The following is a 17,565-nucleotide window of genomic DNA, read 5'->3' as shown; positions in this document are numbered from 1 at the left end:
TATATTAGCAATTAAAACCATTATTGTGATTCACATACGTACGCGTAATGAAAAAGGAAGTAATTAGTGTATAAATAATTTATATTGTTTAAAACATTTCTTGAATCGATATTCAGAAGGCATCGATTTGTTTTATTAGTGGTACAGTAACTGTGACGAGTAGTTTACCGGTAAAGTCCTCGCGCGCAACATGACACACTTTGCGTCTAGTAAAACCACCCTTAGTAGTTTTGTGGACAACAAACATGGATAACTTTGCATACCAACCAGATGAAAACGGAAAACCTTTTGCTATTACAAGTGAGTTTCGTTTTCTTGGCCAAAAGGGTGTTCGAACCAAAATAAATGATTTTCTATCTAGGATATCCCTCAGTGCCAAGGCCTGCGAATGATTATCTTGTGGAAGTAAACTCTAGGTCTAAGTTGTAAGTAGATTAATTTGCACGGTTTGATTTTGTGTGTAAAAAGGCGTTGAACTATTATATTAAGTGTCGTGATAAAAAAATTTAACGTGCGATCAACAAAGTATGTCAGAAGTGTTTTTGGATTATTGACCCATCATTTTTAAACTCTTGATAGAATTATGCAATATTTTCGAAAAATCTCTCAGAGAAGAAGATAAGATGTAGATTTTGTACAAATAAAAATTTGTATTTTTTAAAGAGCTTCAAAGTTGTTTCCAATTTTGTATTTTGATTTTTTTATCTGTAATTTCATAAAGAGTTTTTTTATTTTGGTTCAATAGAAGTATCACAAAAAAGTTTCTTAGAAAACAGAAATAACTAGAACAGTTAATTCTAATTTTTCCTTTTTGTTATAGTTAACTAGTTAATTTAATAAAAAGAGTATTAAGTAGATAACGACACAATTCTGTTAAATAATGTTGTCAACCGAATGACAGATTATAATTTTGATTATAATAATGGATAACAATCTGGGTTCATCGGCTTAATTACTAAACTTATTAACTAAACTCCTACTATTGAACCTATTTCTTCAAGTGTTATTTGTACTAGTTAGATCAATTAATTCTATTTATAAAAAATTTTTCTTCAAAGAAATAAAATAAATATTATTGAGACATTACAATTATTAAGAATAATCAGAAAGAGATTGTGTTTTACCGTAATTAAGAAATTCCAACATTAGAGAAGTCAACATTCATTTTTCTGTTTATTTTTCGTGATAATGTTGTAAGACAAAATGACTATTTGTTGGAAATTGTACATTTTTTTTTAATTTGAAATTTTAAAGAAGTGTAAAAAAATAAAACTCTGCATTGTTTTGTTAATTTATGTATTATTCGAAAAAACTTCATCTACCTTTATCTTCATATTAGTTTCCAACATTAGTATTATAATGAACTTCTTTCGAATTAGTATTTTTAATTTTTCGTATTGCACAGATGTTTTAGTTAAAAAATAGACAAATGAACAATTTTATGATTATGTATCGTCAATAGAATAAGTAATTAGTTTAGTTAATAAGTCAGTAATATCAACACATTATAAATGACAATATCAATAAAGACAATTCCGTTTTATTACAAAAATTAAAGTAACAATAATACAATTTAACAATAATGTTAAATTCTTAGTAAGACTCATACAGGGTGAGTGTTAACTTATATGCATAAACTTAGGAAATGATAATTTTTGTCTAATAATAAAGAATAGTGAAAAAAGTTGTAGTAATAGTTTTTTAGTTAGCAAGATATTGCATGAGAAAAACACTATTGAACTTTGAACTACTAAATTTTAAATAATACTAAAATTGTCATTACTTGTATTTTGACCAAGCTTGGTAATAGGTATACATACTGGTAGACGTCTTCTTTCTTAATTTGACAATGAACGAAAAATGTTTTGATCAATAATGAGTAAAATGCAAAATAAACTTTTTTTACGGAGATAATGCAATAAATTTGCAAAAAATTAAAACAGTTCTTTAAAAAAAATTAAATTGAAAAAAATTGAAAACTTTAAAGGAACTGTTTAGTGTGCATTTAAGTATTTAAGCTTACCTCTTATGTTGCCGTTAATATACGCTCTTCTATAGGTGTGTCCAAACTCGCGCCTCAGAGAAACAGTTCAAGATACCAGGAACATGGAAAAAATGTTAAAAAAATTCTATCTATCAAAAAATTTTGACATTTATTTTTTGACATTTCACATTTTTTATGCCTCTTTAATGATACTGATGATCTTATACAGTAAGGTAAGATACCAGGAACATGAAAAAAATTCTATCTGTCAAAAAAATTTGACACTTATTTTTTGACATTTGACATTTTTTATATCTATTTAATGATACTGATGATCTTGTATATGTTTTTTTTTACAATTATATAGTAAAGCGACAAAAATTTTGCCAATAAAAGCCACAAATAACATTGAACAGAGTTACAATTTAGGATACAGCTTCCTTGTTTTCTTTTTTAATAGCCTATACCAAAAAAACTTGGAAAATTATTTTTCCAACAGAAATAAATTGAGTCAAAATGCAAACTTTAAATCTTCATAACTTAGAAATTTTTATAGATAAAATTTTTTTAACATTTTTTCCATGTTCCTGGTATCTTACCTTATATGGCATTTTTCTCTGGGGCGCGAGTTTTGGCGCACCCTGTATATGTTTTTTTTTTTATAAAAAAAAGGTTCCAATAAAAGCCACAATTAACATTAAACAAGAGTTACAATTTAGGATACAACTTCCCTGTTTCCTCATGTGATAGCCTGTAGCAAAAAAACTAGGAAAATTATTTTTCCAACAGAAATAAATAGTCAAAGTGTAAAATTTAAACTCTTATGACCTCGAAATTTTTATAGATAGAATTTTTTGAACATTTTTTCTATGTTCCTGGTATCTTACCTTACACGGTCTTTTTTTCTCTGGAGCGCGAGTTCTGGCACACCCTGTATTAAAAACGTCGTGAATGTAAACTTATAAAATACTCTTATCTTGGCACTTTGTCCATTTTGGGCATTACTTTGAAAAATTTCTTTACAACAATTTCTGAATTTAGTAAAATTTCTTATTCAATGTTAGTGTTGGAAAAAATGTTGAAGACAACACAAGTTTTATAGTTTAAAAATCTCGTTCTATTAAATTAAACTACGACTTCGATTTCTAAACTCTTTATAAAACTCTTGTCTTAATCGCTACTACAAGAACTTTTTTTCACTTATCGTCATTATCATTTCTTAAGATAATGCCTATAAGTTAAGACTCACCCTGTATATTCATAATATTCTATGGCATATCTATGACAATCCTATTGTCAAATGTGTCAGTTTGTCTAAAATTAAGTCAAATTTTTGTAGAGGTTTTCGTCGTATAATGCCGTGCAATTTCGCCGAATTCTTTAGATCAGTTGGTAAAATTTTTGAGTTGCTAATTTTTTCATGATCATGTTTCAGTTTAAAGAAGCCCAAGTTTTTCAAAATATTGTCAGCAGTACTCATTGCTATAATTATCATTCTTCTGATTGTTATCATAATCTTGGTAGTACAGTGTAAGTTTTAATTCAAGTTGATGGTTCTAATTTTAAAAGAATATGATTATGTTTGATACCATTCTATTCTTTATTCAACACGTCATAGCCAATCAATACCACAGTATTTACTTGTTATTGTTTCTGCATATTTGATTCACGTACTGTGAGTTACAATTACGCTACATATTTTTTTAAATTAGACCCATTGTTTTTATTTAATTAATAATTCGGAGTATTGGCGATTACACAGACATTTCAGACTACAAAAAAACATACCTAAATATTTGTACCTCCGAGGAGTGCCTCAAGTCGGCAGCAAATTTGAAACTTTCAATAGATTCAACCACCAACCCTTGTGATGATTTCTACCAATACACTTGCGGGCGCTGGTCGAAGGAACATCCAAATCACGGATGGTTTTCATCATTTTCAACCTTTGCAACAGTTAGTGAAAAAGTGTTATTATCAACTGAAGAGTTTTTGACTTCAAATGAAGTCAGTAACGAACCTTCGCCAATAACGCAGGCTAGAAATTTTTACAAGTCTTGCATAGATGAAGGTTTGAAGATTCTGAATGCTAGTTTCATATAAGGAATATGTTTTATAGAGTCCTTGGATGATTTAGGATTATCTGTGATTTATAAATACTTAAAAGAAGCGGATCTGCCTTCAGTTCCTAGTTTGGTGACTAAAACCGATGAAGAGATCGCCGAATTTCAATTTGATTGGTTAAAATCGGATGCTGTGATTAAGAAAACTTTTGCTATGGATGTCTTGATTGGGTTTGTGGTTGATTCAAACATTTTTAATCAGTCTGAAAATGTGATGTATATTGGGGTACCTGGGCTACGGTGTCCTTTACCCAGGTTTGTGCATTTAAATTAATTTCCTTATATTCGAGATTATTTTAGTCCTTTTAAAAAAAATGATAAGAAAACCGGAGAGGAAAATTCTCCCAATCTTGAAGAGTTACGAAGGTTAACCAATGGAAATATTATTAAATTTGTTTTGTCTACAATATATAGAGATGTATTGTCAAAAGAACTTAATGAAGATGTTCTTGAACAAGCGAGTGATGTGTTGTTGAATATGACATTTGAGATTGACACTCTAGTCGCGAATTTTTCTATTGAGGTAAATGACTTGCAGTCGCAAAAAATTAAGGAGTTGCAAGCGAAAATTAATAAAATTTTACTTAACAATGTTAATAAGGAGTATCCCCAAATTTTGGAAAAATATTTAGATAACTTGTTTACCGGAACGAACGTTACTATTGATTTCGACAAAGATCTCTTGTTTGTTGGTCAAAATGATGTTGATTATCTACCAAAGATTCTATCGTATGTTTTGTCGACGTCGGATATTTATCTTGAATTATACATGTGGTGGGTGACCGTTTTTGCAATGATAATCAATACTTCGTCAGAAATTGTTGAATACATTGTTAAACAGACGGCTCCGTTCTATACTGGCACCGCTGTCTTAAGATCGCGGTAAAATTAGCTTAATATCGACTTGATTATTTTTAATTAATTAATTTGGGTGTAGGTCCTTGGATTGTAGCGCTTTAGTTACGAGTTTTATGGGGATGGCAATTAGTTACGGCCTTGTGGATCAAACTTTTTCCAACAAAACGAAACCTAAGGTATGATTCAAATTTTTGTGATTCTTTTTTATTCTTTATTCCAGGTTGAACAAATGTTGTACGATATTAAAAGCGCCTTTGTCGAACATGTCAAAACGCTAAGTTGGATGGATAAGGAAACGAAAACTGCAACTTTGGAAAAAAGTAAAGATATGCTTAGTTTTATAGGGTATCCGGATTGGTTGTTGGAAAAGGGGGCTCTTGAAACTTACTATCAAGGCGTAATTGTGCCAAATTTTCATTTTTTGTGACTACTCTTAGTACATTTTAGATTGTGCTTGCTAATAATACGTATTTGGACAATATGATGAGTTTTACCAAACTTTATGTTCCGAGTAGATTGGAAGAGTTGAGGAAAATAAATGAACGAAATTGGAGTACTGACCCTCTAAGTGTCAACGCTTTTAATTCTTTTACAAACAATGCCATTAGTAAGTTCCAAAAACCCTAAAAAATTACACTTAAATTAATTTTAGATCTTCCAATGGCAATTTTGGCATTTCCGATTTACCATCTCGGATTAGAGTGAGTTTAATATTAAAATTTTTTTGGTTTAATTAACTTTTATTGCTTCAGAGTTTTAAACTATGGTGCTATGGGATCGATTTTGGGTCATGAATTGACGCACGGTTTTGACAATGAAGGTGCGTCAGAAATACTTTTGTACCATTTTATTAGCAAGAACGGGGAAGAAAGTTGGACAAAGATCACTTTTACTTTGAAGGATTGGATTTAATAATCTAGTCACGACTTTGATTTTTTTTTCAGGGAGAAAACATGACAGATTTGGAAATTACAAAGAGTGGTGGTCACACGAAACCATCCATACGTTTGAGGAAAAAATTGAGTGTTTTGTCAAGCAGTATGATAATTTTACAGTTGATGGTGTTGAGTCACATGTATTTATTTGTATTAAAAATGAGTGAATGTTTTGAGTTATTATTTTAGGTACAAGGGAAGAAAACTTTGGGTGAAAACATTGCCGATAATGGTGGACTTAGACACGCTTATTGGGCTTATCGTAAATATGTACACCGAAACGGATTGGAGCCTAAACTTCCAGGTTTTGAGAATTTTACGAATGATCAATTATTTTTTATAGCTTTTGGAAGTGTAGGTTTGTGTTAATTTTTTGAAATATTTGTAATTTGCGTTTTTAGATTTGGTGTGAGACAATTTCTCCTGATGATTTGGAAAATCAGATTGAGTATGACGAGCATTCTCCTAATAAGATACGAGTTATAGGTTCGTTACAAAATTCGGAGGAATTTGCTCAAGCATTTCAATGTCCCGTCGGGAGTAAAATGAATCCAAATACTAATAAATGTCAAGTGTGGTGATAAAAATAAAACGTGTGATATTTTTTGAATTGCTTTAAATTTAATTTGGACCAAAATAGGTTTGTAAAGTGTGCCTTTTGTGTGATATTAATTAAATAGAATATTTTTCAATAAATAAGTAAATATCTGTGTTTTTTTATTGATTTATTTAACAAACTAAACTCTTTTTTTTATAAAAAAATTTTATTTGCTTAAAGGGGTAAAAAAATACAACGGTAACAAAAATTAAATGAGTTATCACAGCTCATGTGTATGTGGGGTGATGATGAAAAATGAAAGAAACAATTTCATTCTAGTATTTGTAATCTCCCCCAGAGGAAATTGCTTGACTGTTGCCATAACTTATAGATGACGAACCCCCATATCCAGTTAGGTCAATGTTTTTTTCTCCATAACCACCTGAAAATCCCTGACTTCCTGAATTTAATCCTCCAGAACTTCCGATGGATAATCCAGATTGCCCACTTGAAATGGGTTGTAGCGTGAGTGAAGCATGGCCGGAACCACTTCCAAAACTTCCGGAACTTTGTCCAAAACTAGATCCACCTCCAATTGAACCGGAACCAGAACCTCCGCTTCCAAAACTTGAGGATCCAGATCCAAAACTGAAACCACCGCTACCACCTCCGACTGAAATGGGTTGTGGCACTGGGACTACGATAGTTTGTGGTACACGAACAGGTACAGGTTGTGGCACAGTAACTGGGTAAGGTTGAGGAACAGGTACACCTACGGGTTGTGGCACTGGTACTTTAACTGGTACTTGAACTGGTACTGGTACACGGCGGGTTACTGTTACTGGTACAGGTCTTGGCACAATGACAGGTTTTGGTACCGGTACGGGAACTTTGACTGGGCGTGGTACTGGTACTTCGACAGGTTGTGGCACGGGGACTGGTACGGGACGCGTTACTGTAACTGGATACGGCTGTGGTACGGGTACTGGTACTCTTTGGCTTACAGTGCTAACAGTAGCGCCTCTCCCAATACTCCCTCCGGTACCACCTGCAAGTCCTGACCCTCCACTTCCAAATGATTGACCTCCTCCTAGAAACAAGCTGCTTCCAGAGCTACCACCTCCGCCTAGACTGTAGCTTCCAGCCTGTTGTCCTCCCAAGGAAATTCCACTTGACTGACTTCCTCCAAGACTGTAACCAGACTGTTGACCTCCTCCTAGAGACAAACCACTTCCATAACTTCCACCATAGCCTCCGGATTGTTGTCCACCCAAAGAAATCTCGTTTGATTGGCTTCCTCCAAGACCGTAACCTAAGTGCAGACCTCCTCCTTGAGACGAGCTACTTCCATAACTTCCACCAGATTGACTTCCACTTAGACTGTACCCTCCGGATTGCTGTCCTCCCAAAGAAATTCCATTTGATTGACCTCCTCCTAGAGACAAACCACTTCCATAACTTCCACCAGATTGACTTCCACCTAGGCTATAGCCTCCGGATTGYTGTCCTCCAAAAGAAATTTCGTTTGATTGACTTCCTCCAAGACCGTAACCTAAGTGCAGACCTCCTCCTTGAGACGAGCTACTTCCATAACTTCCACCAGATTGACTTCCACCTAGGCTGTAACCTCCGGATTGCTGTCCTCCCAAAGAAATTCCATTTGATTGACCTCCTCCTAGAGACAAACCACTTCCATAACTTCCACCAGATTGACTTCCACCTAGGCTATAGCCTCCAGATTGTTGTCCTCCCAAAGAAATTTCATTTGATTGACTCCCTCCAAGACCGTGAACTAAGTGGAGACCTCCTCCTTGAGACGAGCTACTTCCATAACTTCCACCAGATTGACTTCCACCTAGGCTGTGTCCTCCGGATTGCTGTCCTCCCAAAGATATTCCATTTGATTGACCTCCTCCAAGAGACAAGCTGCTTCCATAATTTCCACCAGATTGACCTCCGCCAAGGCTGTAGCTTCCGGATTGTTGTCCTCCCAAAGAAATTGATTGACTTCCTCCAAGACCGTAGCCTAATTGTTGACCTCCTCCTTGAGACGAGCCACTTCCATAATTTCCTCCGGATTGACTCCCACCTAGGCTGTAACCTCCAAATTGCTGTCCTCCCAAAGAGATTCCTTGCAAGTGATCTCCTCCAAGACTGCCCCCAGATTGTTGACCTTCTCCTAGAGACAAGCTACTTCCATAACTGCCACTAGATTGACCTCCTCCAAGACTACCAAGCGAAAAATGTCCTTCAGATTGTTGATTTCCTCCAAAGGATTGTCCACTTCCAAATGAAATACTGCTTCCACCTAACTGATGACCTCCACTGAAGGAAAGAGCACTACCTCCACTCAATTGCTGAGTTCCTCCAAATGAAATGCTTCCAGATTGCTGACCTCCAAGTGAAATACCTCCATAGCTTCCTCCAGATTGTTGACTTTTTTCAGAGCCCCCACTACCAAATGAGCTAATGATACCTCGTTTTCCATTTTTGCGTTTATCAGCCTCGCCTCCTTGGACGGTGCAAGCGACTGCTAATATCAATGACGCTACCTGAAATGTAAACTACATTTAACACTGAAAAGTTTTTTTTTTATTTTACTTACAATGATGTGCTTCATGATATGCGTATGTGTATGGTCAAGAAGCAAGAAAGAAATGGTGACTTCACTTCATGGACGCTCGCTTTTTATACATCTTACGGTAGAGAGGGCCTTTGGCTATGCATCCATTTGCCAAAATTACTTTCACTGGGGATTCTACTGTATACATTCACGAAGTTTTGATGTTACGTTCAGGTACCTAAACACGACAGAATATAACAATTAACTGGTTCATTTTCTATATTACTGTAATTATTGTAACGAACTTGATCCAACTAAAAATCCGTTCATATGTAAACAGTTGGGGATGTTGACAAGACTGTTATTATTTGTGATTATGTTACAAAATTTAAAAAAATAATAGGAAATAGTTTTTTTTTTAATGTGGGTGCATGAAATAAAACTATGATTATTCATTAGTGAGGGAAATAACGAAATGGTAATGAAATTCGGTACATTAAAATTCTTTAGAAATTCCTATTAAAAAATGTAAATAAGTGCATTTGTAAAGTTTTTTTTAATTTTTATTTGTTGTTACAAAAATTATACTTTTTAATTAATAGAAAATTAAGTTTTTAATTGTTTTGTAACGAAGTGTATTCATTTTAGGTCACACTGATGACAGCGATGTAAAATTATTCCATTATATTATCGCCCAGTTTTTAATATTACTTAATACCAATCAATTTATATATTAGATAATGATTTGAAAAAAACAAATGATGCTTTTTTTGGGGACCAAATAATTTTTTGAATTAATCGGCTTTCTTCCCACTCGTAACTCTCCAATTACTTTGCATAAAATACATTTTTATCGTTCAATCTACTTTTACTGTTGGCTTTAAATTCTATGATACTTTAGAATAATTTGACATGTATGCAACTGAACTATTAAATTAACAGCTTAGAGCGATAAATCTGGTTAAAAGGGTAACCAGTCAATAACTAATTTTAAAAAAAGCATCACTCTAACAACGTTTAAAGACAAGAAAATAAAATTGTTTGCTTTAACTCTGACTGTATTTTTTTTATTTATTTTCAAAACTTTAGATTCATAAACATGTATAAACAACAAAAAATAATGTATTGTACAGGGAGCTGCATTTTGGATAGGGAATTTTGGAATATGGGATCTCTGAAACTAAGAGGTTTAGCCAAAAAACGAGTGATACATTTTTGGCCTCATTTTTTAAAGAAATAATATTGGTTAAAATCGCATCTCGCTATCATTTTTGGTTTTCGACTTATAGACATTTTAGCAAAATCTTCGTTATTGTATAAGATACGGATTTGGAATAAATACATTATAAGCACTTTTTTACATAGAAAGTTAAAAAAAATCAGTAATTTGTTTAGCCGCTAAGACATTTTGTATTTTTTTAAATGGGATCATAGATGGCTGTGACATTTTTCTTTTTTTTTTCTGATTTTCTTCTGATCTTAAAAAAATATATATTTGTAACAGAAAACATTCACTTGTGATATTTAGTTTTAATGGCAACTTTTGTGATGTTTGCGGATAATAGTTAATTCTATTACAAGGAAGAGGAAAATGTATCTTTTCCTCCCACGGTTACCACCTAGAGAAGAAAAAACACTTTCTTCCAGTATGCTCGTAATACATACCAGGTGAATAAAAAGTATGGAACGAAGCGTTAACTAACCACTTTACAAAAAAAATAATTAGTGTAGCGTAAAGTCCAATTAAAATGTGACCATTTATCAAGAATAATATTTTTCGAAATTTCTTTTAGTTTTCGGGTTTTAGAAATTTTTTTTTTTTTTAAATGGCAACCCACCATGATAATTTTTTTAATTAAAGATTATGATCTAAAAATGACCTTTAATTAAATAAAATTGTTTTTTAGCCAGTACTTTTTTTAAATTAATTGTTAAAGTTGCGTTGCGAGCTCATCACGAAGATTTTGCGAACTTAACCGAAGTGGTTGTTTCATGCTTTTCATCATGGGAGAGCGCTGATTTCTATGCAGGTGCTTTGGGGTGGTTTCGAATGAACTAAAAATAGAAGAAAATGATTTGTTTTTAAATTTTTTGATCCATCCGCAAACCACCCCAAAGCACCTGCACCAAAAACCGGGCTCTCCAATGACCAAAGTCATTAAACGACTCCCTCGTTCAAGTTCGGAAAATCTTCGTGATGGGCTCGGAACGCAACTTTAACAATTTATTAAAAAAAAGTACTGACTAGAAAACAATTCTGTTTAATTAGAGGTCATTTTTAGATCATAATCTTTAATTAAAAAAATTACCATAGTGGGTTGCCATTTAAAAAAAAAATTTTTTTTCCAGAACTCGAAAACTAAAAAAAATTTCGAAAAATGTTATTCTTGATAAATGGTCACATTTTAATTGGACTTTACGCTACACTAATTATTTTTTTGTAAAGTGGTTAGTTTACGAGAAAAACGCTTCGTTCCATACTTTTTATTCACCTGGTATAATCTTTTTCTACGAACAAGCAAGAAAAACTTCAAACTTTTTTATGGAGGAGGTAAAATTTTTACTTCTCTGTAATTTAGACAAGTATTTTTTTGCACGGCGGGGCTTTGCCCTCTGACTAACTTTCCTTTCTGAAATTAGAGTTGAAAAACTTATTTTTTGTTAGGGACGGAGGAAGAGATATATGACGAAGAAAGAAGGAAACTTAAAACTAGACAAAAAATCAAGAATTTATAAAAAAAGTATTTATAAGAACCATAATTAAGAAGTTAAGGAATGTAAAAATAATTGTATTTAACGAGATGCTTTGCATAATTATTTACTATTTATATAATTATACAGGGCTTTCATTTCAAAAGGAGACAGTCTCAATAACTTCTGACATTGAGTAAATATATTTTCAAGCAAAAACAGGTCGATTAGGATTGCGAGGGGGAAGTTCAAAACCAACATTATTTACATTTTAAGTTTCATTTTAAATGGCACTCCCTACTTTTTAAAACGTTTGCGGAAAGAGAAAAAATCACCGTATTTAAATCTCAAAGAAAAAAATATTTTTGTCAATTTGTTTTTCAGTTAGAGGTGGTTTAATTCTTGAAATTTTTGGTCCTAGTAGCCTTTGATTCAACTCAATTTAAGTTAAATAAAAAATATGTAACTAAACTCACTACAAGAGTGAATATTTTTTTAAAGATATTGAAAACGTTATAGATTTGTCAAGTAAAATACAGTCCAACTTTTTATTAAACTTTTGAGTTTATTACTTTAAAGAAAAATGTTTTTGTTTATACAGGGTGTTCCGTTTTTATTGTTACAAATTTAAACAGGCGATAGGATATTCAATTCTAAGACAAAAGTGTCCTATAAACATGTATCGACAAATGCTTGGTAAGGGAGCTACACCCCCTGGAAGGGGGTTTATCTTTTTGCTAATGTTTCAGAAACCATTTAAGATAAAATTACAAAATTTGGTACAGATAATAACCTTTATACACCTAAACGAATTCAAACATTAAATGTCCAATTTTGTAATCAGAGGCGTACGAAACTGGGGGAGTTTAAGGTAAAAAAATACCCTATTTATTTTGGCCTTAGTTTCTTGGTACTTTGAGCAACAAAATCTTAAGTTCGATAGTTTATCACAGAGAGGTCTCTCTTGTGTCGATACGACTTATTGTTTTTGAATAAAATTAATTTAAAATTTGTTACACACCAATACAACATTCAAATAAATCAGAATTTACAGAAGAAATTCATATTTTTTAATCAACCTCAACTAATTAACATTTCATTACAGTAGCAATAATAATATTAATTAAATGAATTTGCCTAAATCTAAAGGAGTTGTTCAAAGTGACCAATATTTTGGTCCATGCATAACTAAAGAAACTAAAGCCAAAATAAATAGGGTATTTTTTTACTCTAAACCTCACCAGTTTCGGACGCCCCTGATTAAAAATTTCGACATTTGATGTCTGAATTCGTTTAGGTGTATAAAGTTTATCATCTGTACCAAAATTTTGTAATTTTATTTTAACTGGATTCGGAAATATTTGCAAAAACCTATTCGCCCCCTTTCTGGGGGTGTAGCTCCCTTACCAAGCATTTTTCGATACATGTTTATAGGAAACTTTTGTCTTAGAATTGAATATCCTATCACCTGTTTAAATTTGTAACAATAAAAATGGAACATCCTGTATAGTTTATAATAAAAGACGTTTCTTTTTTATATTAATTATTATTCATAGCCAATTTCTATCAAGTCTAGTATTTAAGGTGATGATGATCATAAATGCTGGTTCCATAACCATATCCCCCATAACTTCCGGATGAAATCCCGATCGAACTTCCAATGCCTCCAAATCCTCCAATTCCGCCCAATCCAGCACCTCCAAAGAATCCGCTGCCTCCAGCAAGTACAGGTTGAGCCACTGGAATAACAACGGTTTGTGGCACTCTGACTGGAACGGGTTGGGGCACAGTGACGGGGTATGGTTGGGGAACTGGAACTCCAACAGGTTGGGCCACAGGTACTTGAATTGGTACGCTGATTGGTACTGGTACAGGGCGAGAAACAGTGAATGGTACTGGTCTAGGAACAACAACGGGACGTGGTACTGGCACTGGTACTTGCACTGGACGTGGTACTGGAACAGCGACGGGTTGTGCTACTGGTACTGGTACAGGGCGCGTGACAGTGACTGGATAGGGTTGTGGTACCGGTACTGGAACTGCTTGACTGATGGTGGAAACAGTAGCGCCGTGTTTGATTCCAGAACTAATTCCCAATCCGGCACTACCAATAGTACCAATTCCAAGTCCAGCGCCACCAATTCCGCCCGATCCGATTCCAATTCCGCTGTAACCTGATCCATAGCCGCCTCCGTAGCCGTAACCACCAAGAGATTTGTAAACACCGCTGAAAATGCCACGCTTTTCAACAGTTTTGGTTTCGGCAGAGTCGGCCTTACTGCCTTGGGAAAGGCAAGTAACTGCCAACAAGAAGACGGCTACCTGTAAGAAATGGGTTTAATTAGTGTTCTTCTCTGGAATAACTCACCGAAAAGGTTTTCATGATGATGTATGATGGAACCAACACAAAATGATACTTTGGATATGGCAAAGTTGCTATTTATATCAAAAATATTTGGGGGGGCTTTCATTTAAAATCATTAAGAACTTAGATCTACATTCATTGGTAACACATGGACGAACAAATAATTTCAAAAATGATAATTATTAAAATTTTTATTACTCAATTTAGTTTGGGCATAATTAATTAACGGATATGCGATGAGCAAGAATGCGCATTTTTCTGTTTTTTTTTTATTGTCAGTTGGAAAGATTTACTTATTGTTTGAGACAAGGTACAAGAGTCGTATGTTTTTAATATGTTTTAAAATAAGTACTTTGTGTAAAAAAACTAATAATTTTAAAATAAGTAGGTACACCTCGTACTACATTTAATTTCTGTGTAAAAGAAGAATATGTTTTACAATTGGACCTTCGGACAAATTTCGCGTAGTCAAAAGACTACTTCATATAGAAAAAAGATTATCAAAAGTGACAGAATAGCGTTAAAAATGGCACGAGGTATAGAAACATGATACATAATAATTTCAAATTACAAAATCTAAAGTTCGTTTTTTATTATATGCGTGTACAACAATTAATAATTCGAAAGACGTAACACATAGTTATCTCTTTTTAACATTTGTAAACAGTCCTGTTGCTTTCTCGCATCGTATTTGCGTAAGGTCGGTCACGCTATTTATCTCACTTTAACAAATACGATTAAGGTAACGCAGAGCTAGTGACGTACGTCAAAAGTGTGTCTTAGTAGGTCATTTGTAATTTCATTTTTAATGAGAAAAACTGTTTGGAGACTAATATTTATACCCTAATATTTATATTTATACTATAAAAGTCCTAATGCCAGGGAGAAGCTTATTGAATTTTTACTTTAGTACCAAAATGTCAGAAGCTGTCAAATATCAAAAACAGACCGAGGTCATGTCGTGTTCTTGATTCACACCACCCCCACCAGCAATTCAAAAAGAAATAAACATTATGTTTTAATTTAATCTTTTAATACCCAAATCGTTAGACAAATTCAAAAAGTCAAAAAAAAAATCCTAGTAGAACTCAAAAAGTTTTTTTGAGGTGTGTCAATAAATACTATGCTCTCACTTAGAGGGGTATTTGTGGTTAAAATTATGCCACATATTTGTGAATCACCCGATATTTAGAAACTAAAAAAATATGAAACGTTGGTCAATTTTTTAAGCTTGAAACAGGTTAAACATCTGTCTTTTACCTACACAAAAAATGTGTTTATATAACAATGTACTTATTTTTCGTGTCCTGTTAAATATTTTAATTTAGAAGCATAATTAAAATTCTTCATTTTCACTGTTGAAAGTCTAATTTTATTATCTTAGATGTGTAGCAATCTGTCAGTAACCGTTTTGTTTATTTATATGAATTTTTTTTGAACATGCTGATTACTAAAATCATTTTAACTTTCGCTGACTCTTCCTTCCGGTAAATTTCCGCGGAAAAATATTCGATACAATTTGAAAAATGTGATTCTTGTTACTAATTATTGTTATTGGAATGAACTTTTTGTTAACAATTTTTTTACTTGTTGCGTTTTGTACATTGACGAAAGTATTTACTTACTTAATCGTCTTTATTAACTGCTGTTTAAAAATCCTTAAGTCATTTGTGAAATAACGTATTTATTTAATTATTTAATTATATCGATGTTTTTATGATAATTTTTACATATCATTGTAATTTATTACATAATATTATTATAACTACCTAATCTATTAAAAAAGTAGGTGGATTGTTAACTACACCTTTTTATTTTTCTCATAGGAAAAATATGCTAATGTTCAAATAAGTGCTTTTGGTTTGTGTTTACTCTTTTTAAATCAGATAATGAAAATGTACGTGCGTAAGCATGAATATGTCACTAGAATAATATAAAGTGATAAACAAATGGTATAAAAATACTTGCCATAATTTACATAATAACATAATTATAGTAATTTATTTGACACAAGTTTCTCTGATCGGAACGACCAAGTGTGGACAGTGCCGCAATTAGTTACGTACTACTGTATTTTGTGCTGCATAGTGTTTTAAACAAGTTCAATAGTTATTTATTCGACGAGTTGAGTGTAAATCGGACGCATTATTTCACCGACTGGATTACTAGAATAAACCCCGTTACATGGGGTAAATGTAATAATGACATGGTACTTCATTTAGACCCTTATTTTTTTGAATTTTTTTTTTATTATACTAAATATGTACTTAAAAGAAGAGCCTATCATGAGCCTAATATATGAGTAATAAATTATATAAATAAAAATTCTTTATAATTAAATAGTAAATGAGCCGTATAAAATTGAATTCACAAATTTAGTTATGACCCTCGCATTTGCCCCACTTGACCCTACCTGAATGTTGTGTTTTAATTTTTGTTGTTGAGTAATTTATAATCAATTATTTAATTATTTGGGTAAATACATTTATGATTGTTAAAATAAACCAGGTGTAGTAAAATAGAAGTTTATTTAAGTGCATGTAAAATATATACACAGATGGTAATACCATCAAAATCAACAAAAATACTTATGGTATCACAATAGGATGAATCGCTATGAAATTTGACAGTTGATGAAATGAGGTGAATGGATAGTCTTTACTTAGTATTTGTGGCTTCCTCCAATAGAGATACTAGAATAACTCGTGGCACCTCCGTGTCCTCCCAAAGACCCACCTCCGAGAGAACCATGTCCTCCTAGGGATCCGCTTCCGAAAGAACTTCCATGTCCTCCGAAACTTCCCGATCCCAAAGAGATAGAATGTCCTCCGTAACCGCCGCCGTAACTGCTACCAATACTAATGGAACCATGTCCACCGCCTAATCCTCCTCCAAGACTATGGCCTCCGCCATATCCTCCGCCGATTCCTCCTCCAAGACTATGGCCTCCGCCATATCCTCCGCCGATTCCTCCTCCAATTCCACCTCCAAATCCACCACCGATTCCTCCACCAAATCCGCCGCCGGCTCCACCGCCGCCTCCTCCAACAACGACAGGTTGAGCGACTGGTACTACGATGGTTTGTGGTACTCTAACAGGGACGGGTTGTGGTACAGTGACTGGATAGGGTTGGGGTACTGGCACTCCAACGGGCTGTGGTACTGGTACTTGGACAGGGACTTGCACTGGTACTGGTACTGGACGAGTTACAGTAACAGGGACTGGTCTGGGAACGACAACGGGACGAGGGACTGGCACTGGTACTTGCACGGGGCGTGGCACTGGAACCTCCACAGGCTGTGGTACTGGGACTGGGACACGGCGAGTGACAGTGACTGGGTAGGGTTGGGGCACTGGTACTCCTACAGCTTGGGTGATGGTAGTGACAGTAGCACCGCCGCCGCCACCGCCACCTCCAGCTCCACCTCCAAAACCGCCGCCGATGCCACCACCGATTCCACCGCCAAATCCACCCCCGATGCCGCCTCCAAGTCCACCCTCATGGCC

General features: G+C 33.9%; 2 protein-coding genes across 3 annotated transcripts; one reads left to right on the top strand and one right to left on the bottom strand.

Annotated features, from left to right (window-relative positions):
* The first annotated feature begins 147 nt into the window (after window positions 1–147).
* LOC123005259 (endothelin-converting enzyme homolog) lies at window positions 148–6,507 on the top strand. Of its 2 annotated transcripts, XM_044398934.1 has the most exons (14): window positions 148–300; window positions 362–425; window positions 3,420–3,514; window positions 3,756–4,055; window positions 4,104–4,362; window positions 4,408–4,989; window positions 5,045–5,141; window positions 5,186–5,362; window positions 5,413–5,572; window positions 5,618–5,666; window positions 5,718–5,785; window positions 5,910–6,040; window positions 6,090–6,254; window positions 6,302–6,507. In XM_044398934.1, the coding sequence occupies exons 1-14, from the start codon at window positions 246–248 to the stop codon at window positions 6,479–6,481; spliced, it is 2,382 nt and encodes a 793-aa protein (XP_044254869.1). In that variant the 5' UTR covers window positions 148–245; the 3' UTR covers window positions 6,482–6,507. The 2 variants fall into 2 exon arrangements, with proteins under 2 accessions (XP_044254869.1, XP_044254870.1); XM_044398935.1 differs by lacking the exons at window positions 148–300; window positions 362–425 and adding an exon at window positions 3,325–3,372 and having other exon boundaries at window positions 3,427–3,514.
* A 138-nt stretch (window positions 6,508–6,645) lies between these two features.
* Window positions 6,646–17,562, bottom strand: LOC123005155 (elastin-like; the record flags this gene model as incomplete). The annotated part of the gene is made up of 4 exons (XM_044398793.1): window positions 6,646–8,990; window positions 9,044–9,107; window positions 13,269–13,881; window positions 16,935–17,562. Coding segments are annotated over 4 exons (3,522 nt in total), but the record flags the coding sequence as incomplete, so codon positions are not given.
* Between the last annotated feature and the right edge of the window lie 3 nt (window positions 17,563–17,565).

This window comes from Tribolium madens, unplaced genomic scaffold (genome assembly GCF_015345945.1).
Source record: "Tribolium madens isolate multiple individuals breed KSU strain unplaced genomic scaffold, Tmad_KSU_1.1 Scaffold_20;HRSCAF=117;Tcas5.2_LG4, whole genome shotgun sequence".
NCBI classification, from domain to species: domain Eukaryota; kingdom Metazoa; phylum Arthropoda; class Insecta; order Coleoptera; family Tenebrionidae; genus Tribolium; species Tribolium madens.
This window is presented reverse-complemented; position numbering and strand designations above follow the sequence as displayed.

What these genes read in the sequence shown, in the direction of transcription:
- LOC123005259 (XM_044398934.1), top strand. Translation starts at nt 246, where the DNA reads ATGGATAACTTTGCATACCAACCAGATGAAAACGGAAAACCTTTTGCT. An exon ending in TTGAAACTTACTATCAAGGC is followed by an intron (nt 5,363 to 5,412) that starts GTAATTGTGCCA and finishes AGTACATTTTAG; the next exon opens with ATTGTGCTTGCTAATAATAC. An exon ending in TTTTACAAACAATGCCATTA is followed by an intron (nt 5,573 to 5,617) that starts GTAAGTTCCAAA and finishes AATTAATTTTAG; the next exon opens with ATCTTCCAATGGCAATTTTG.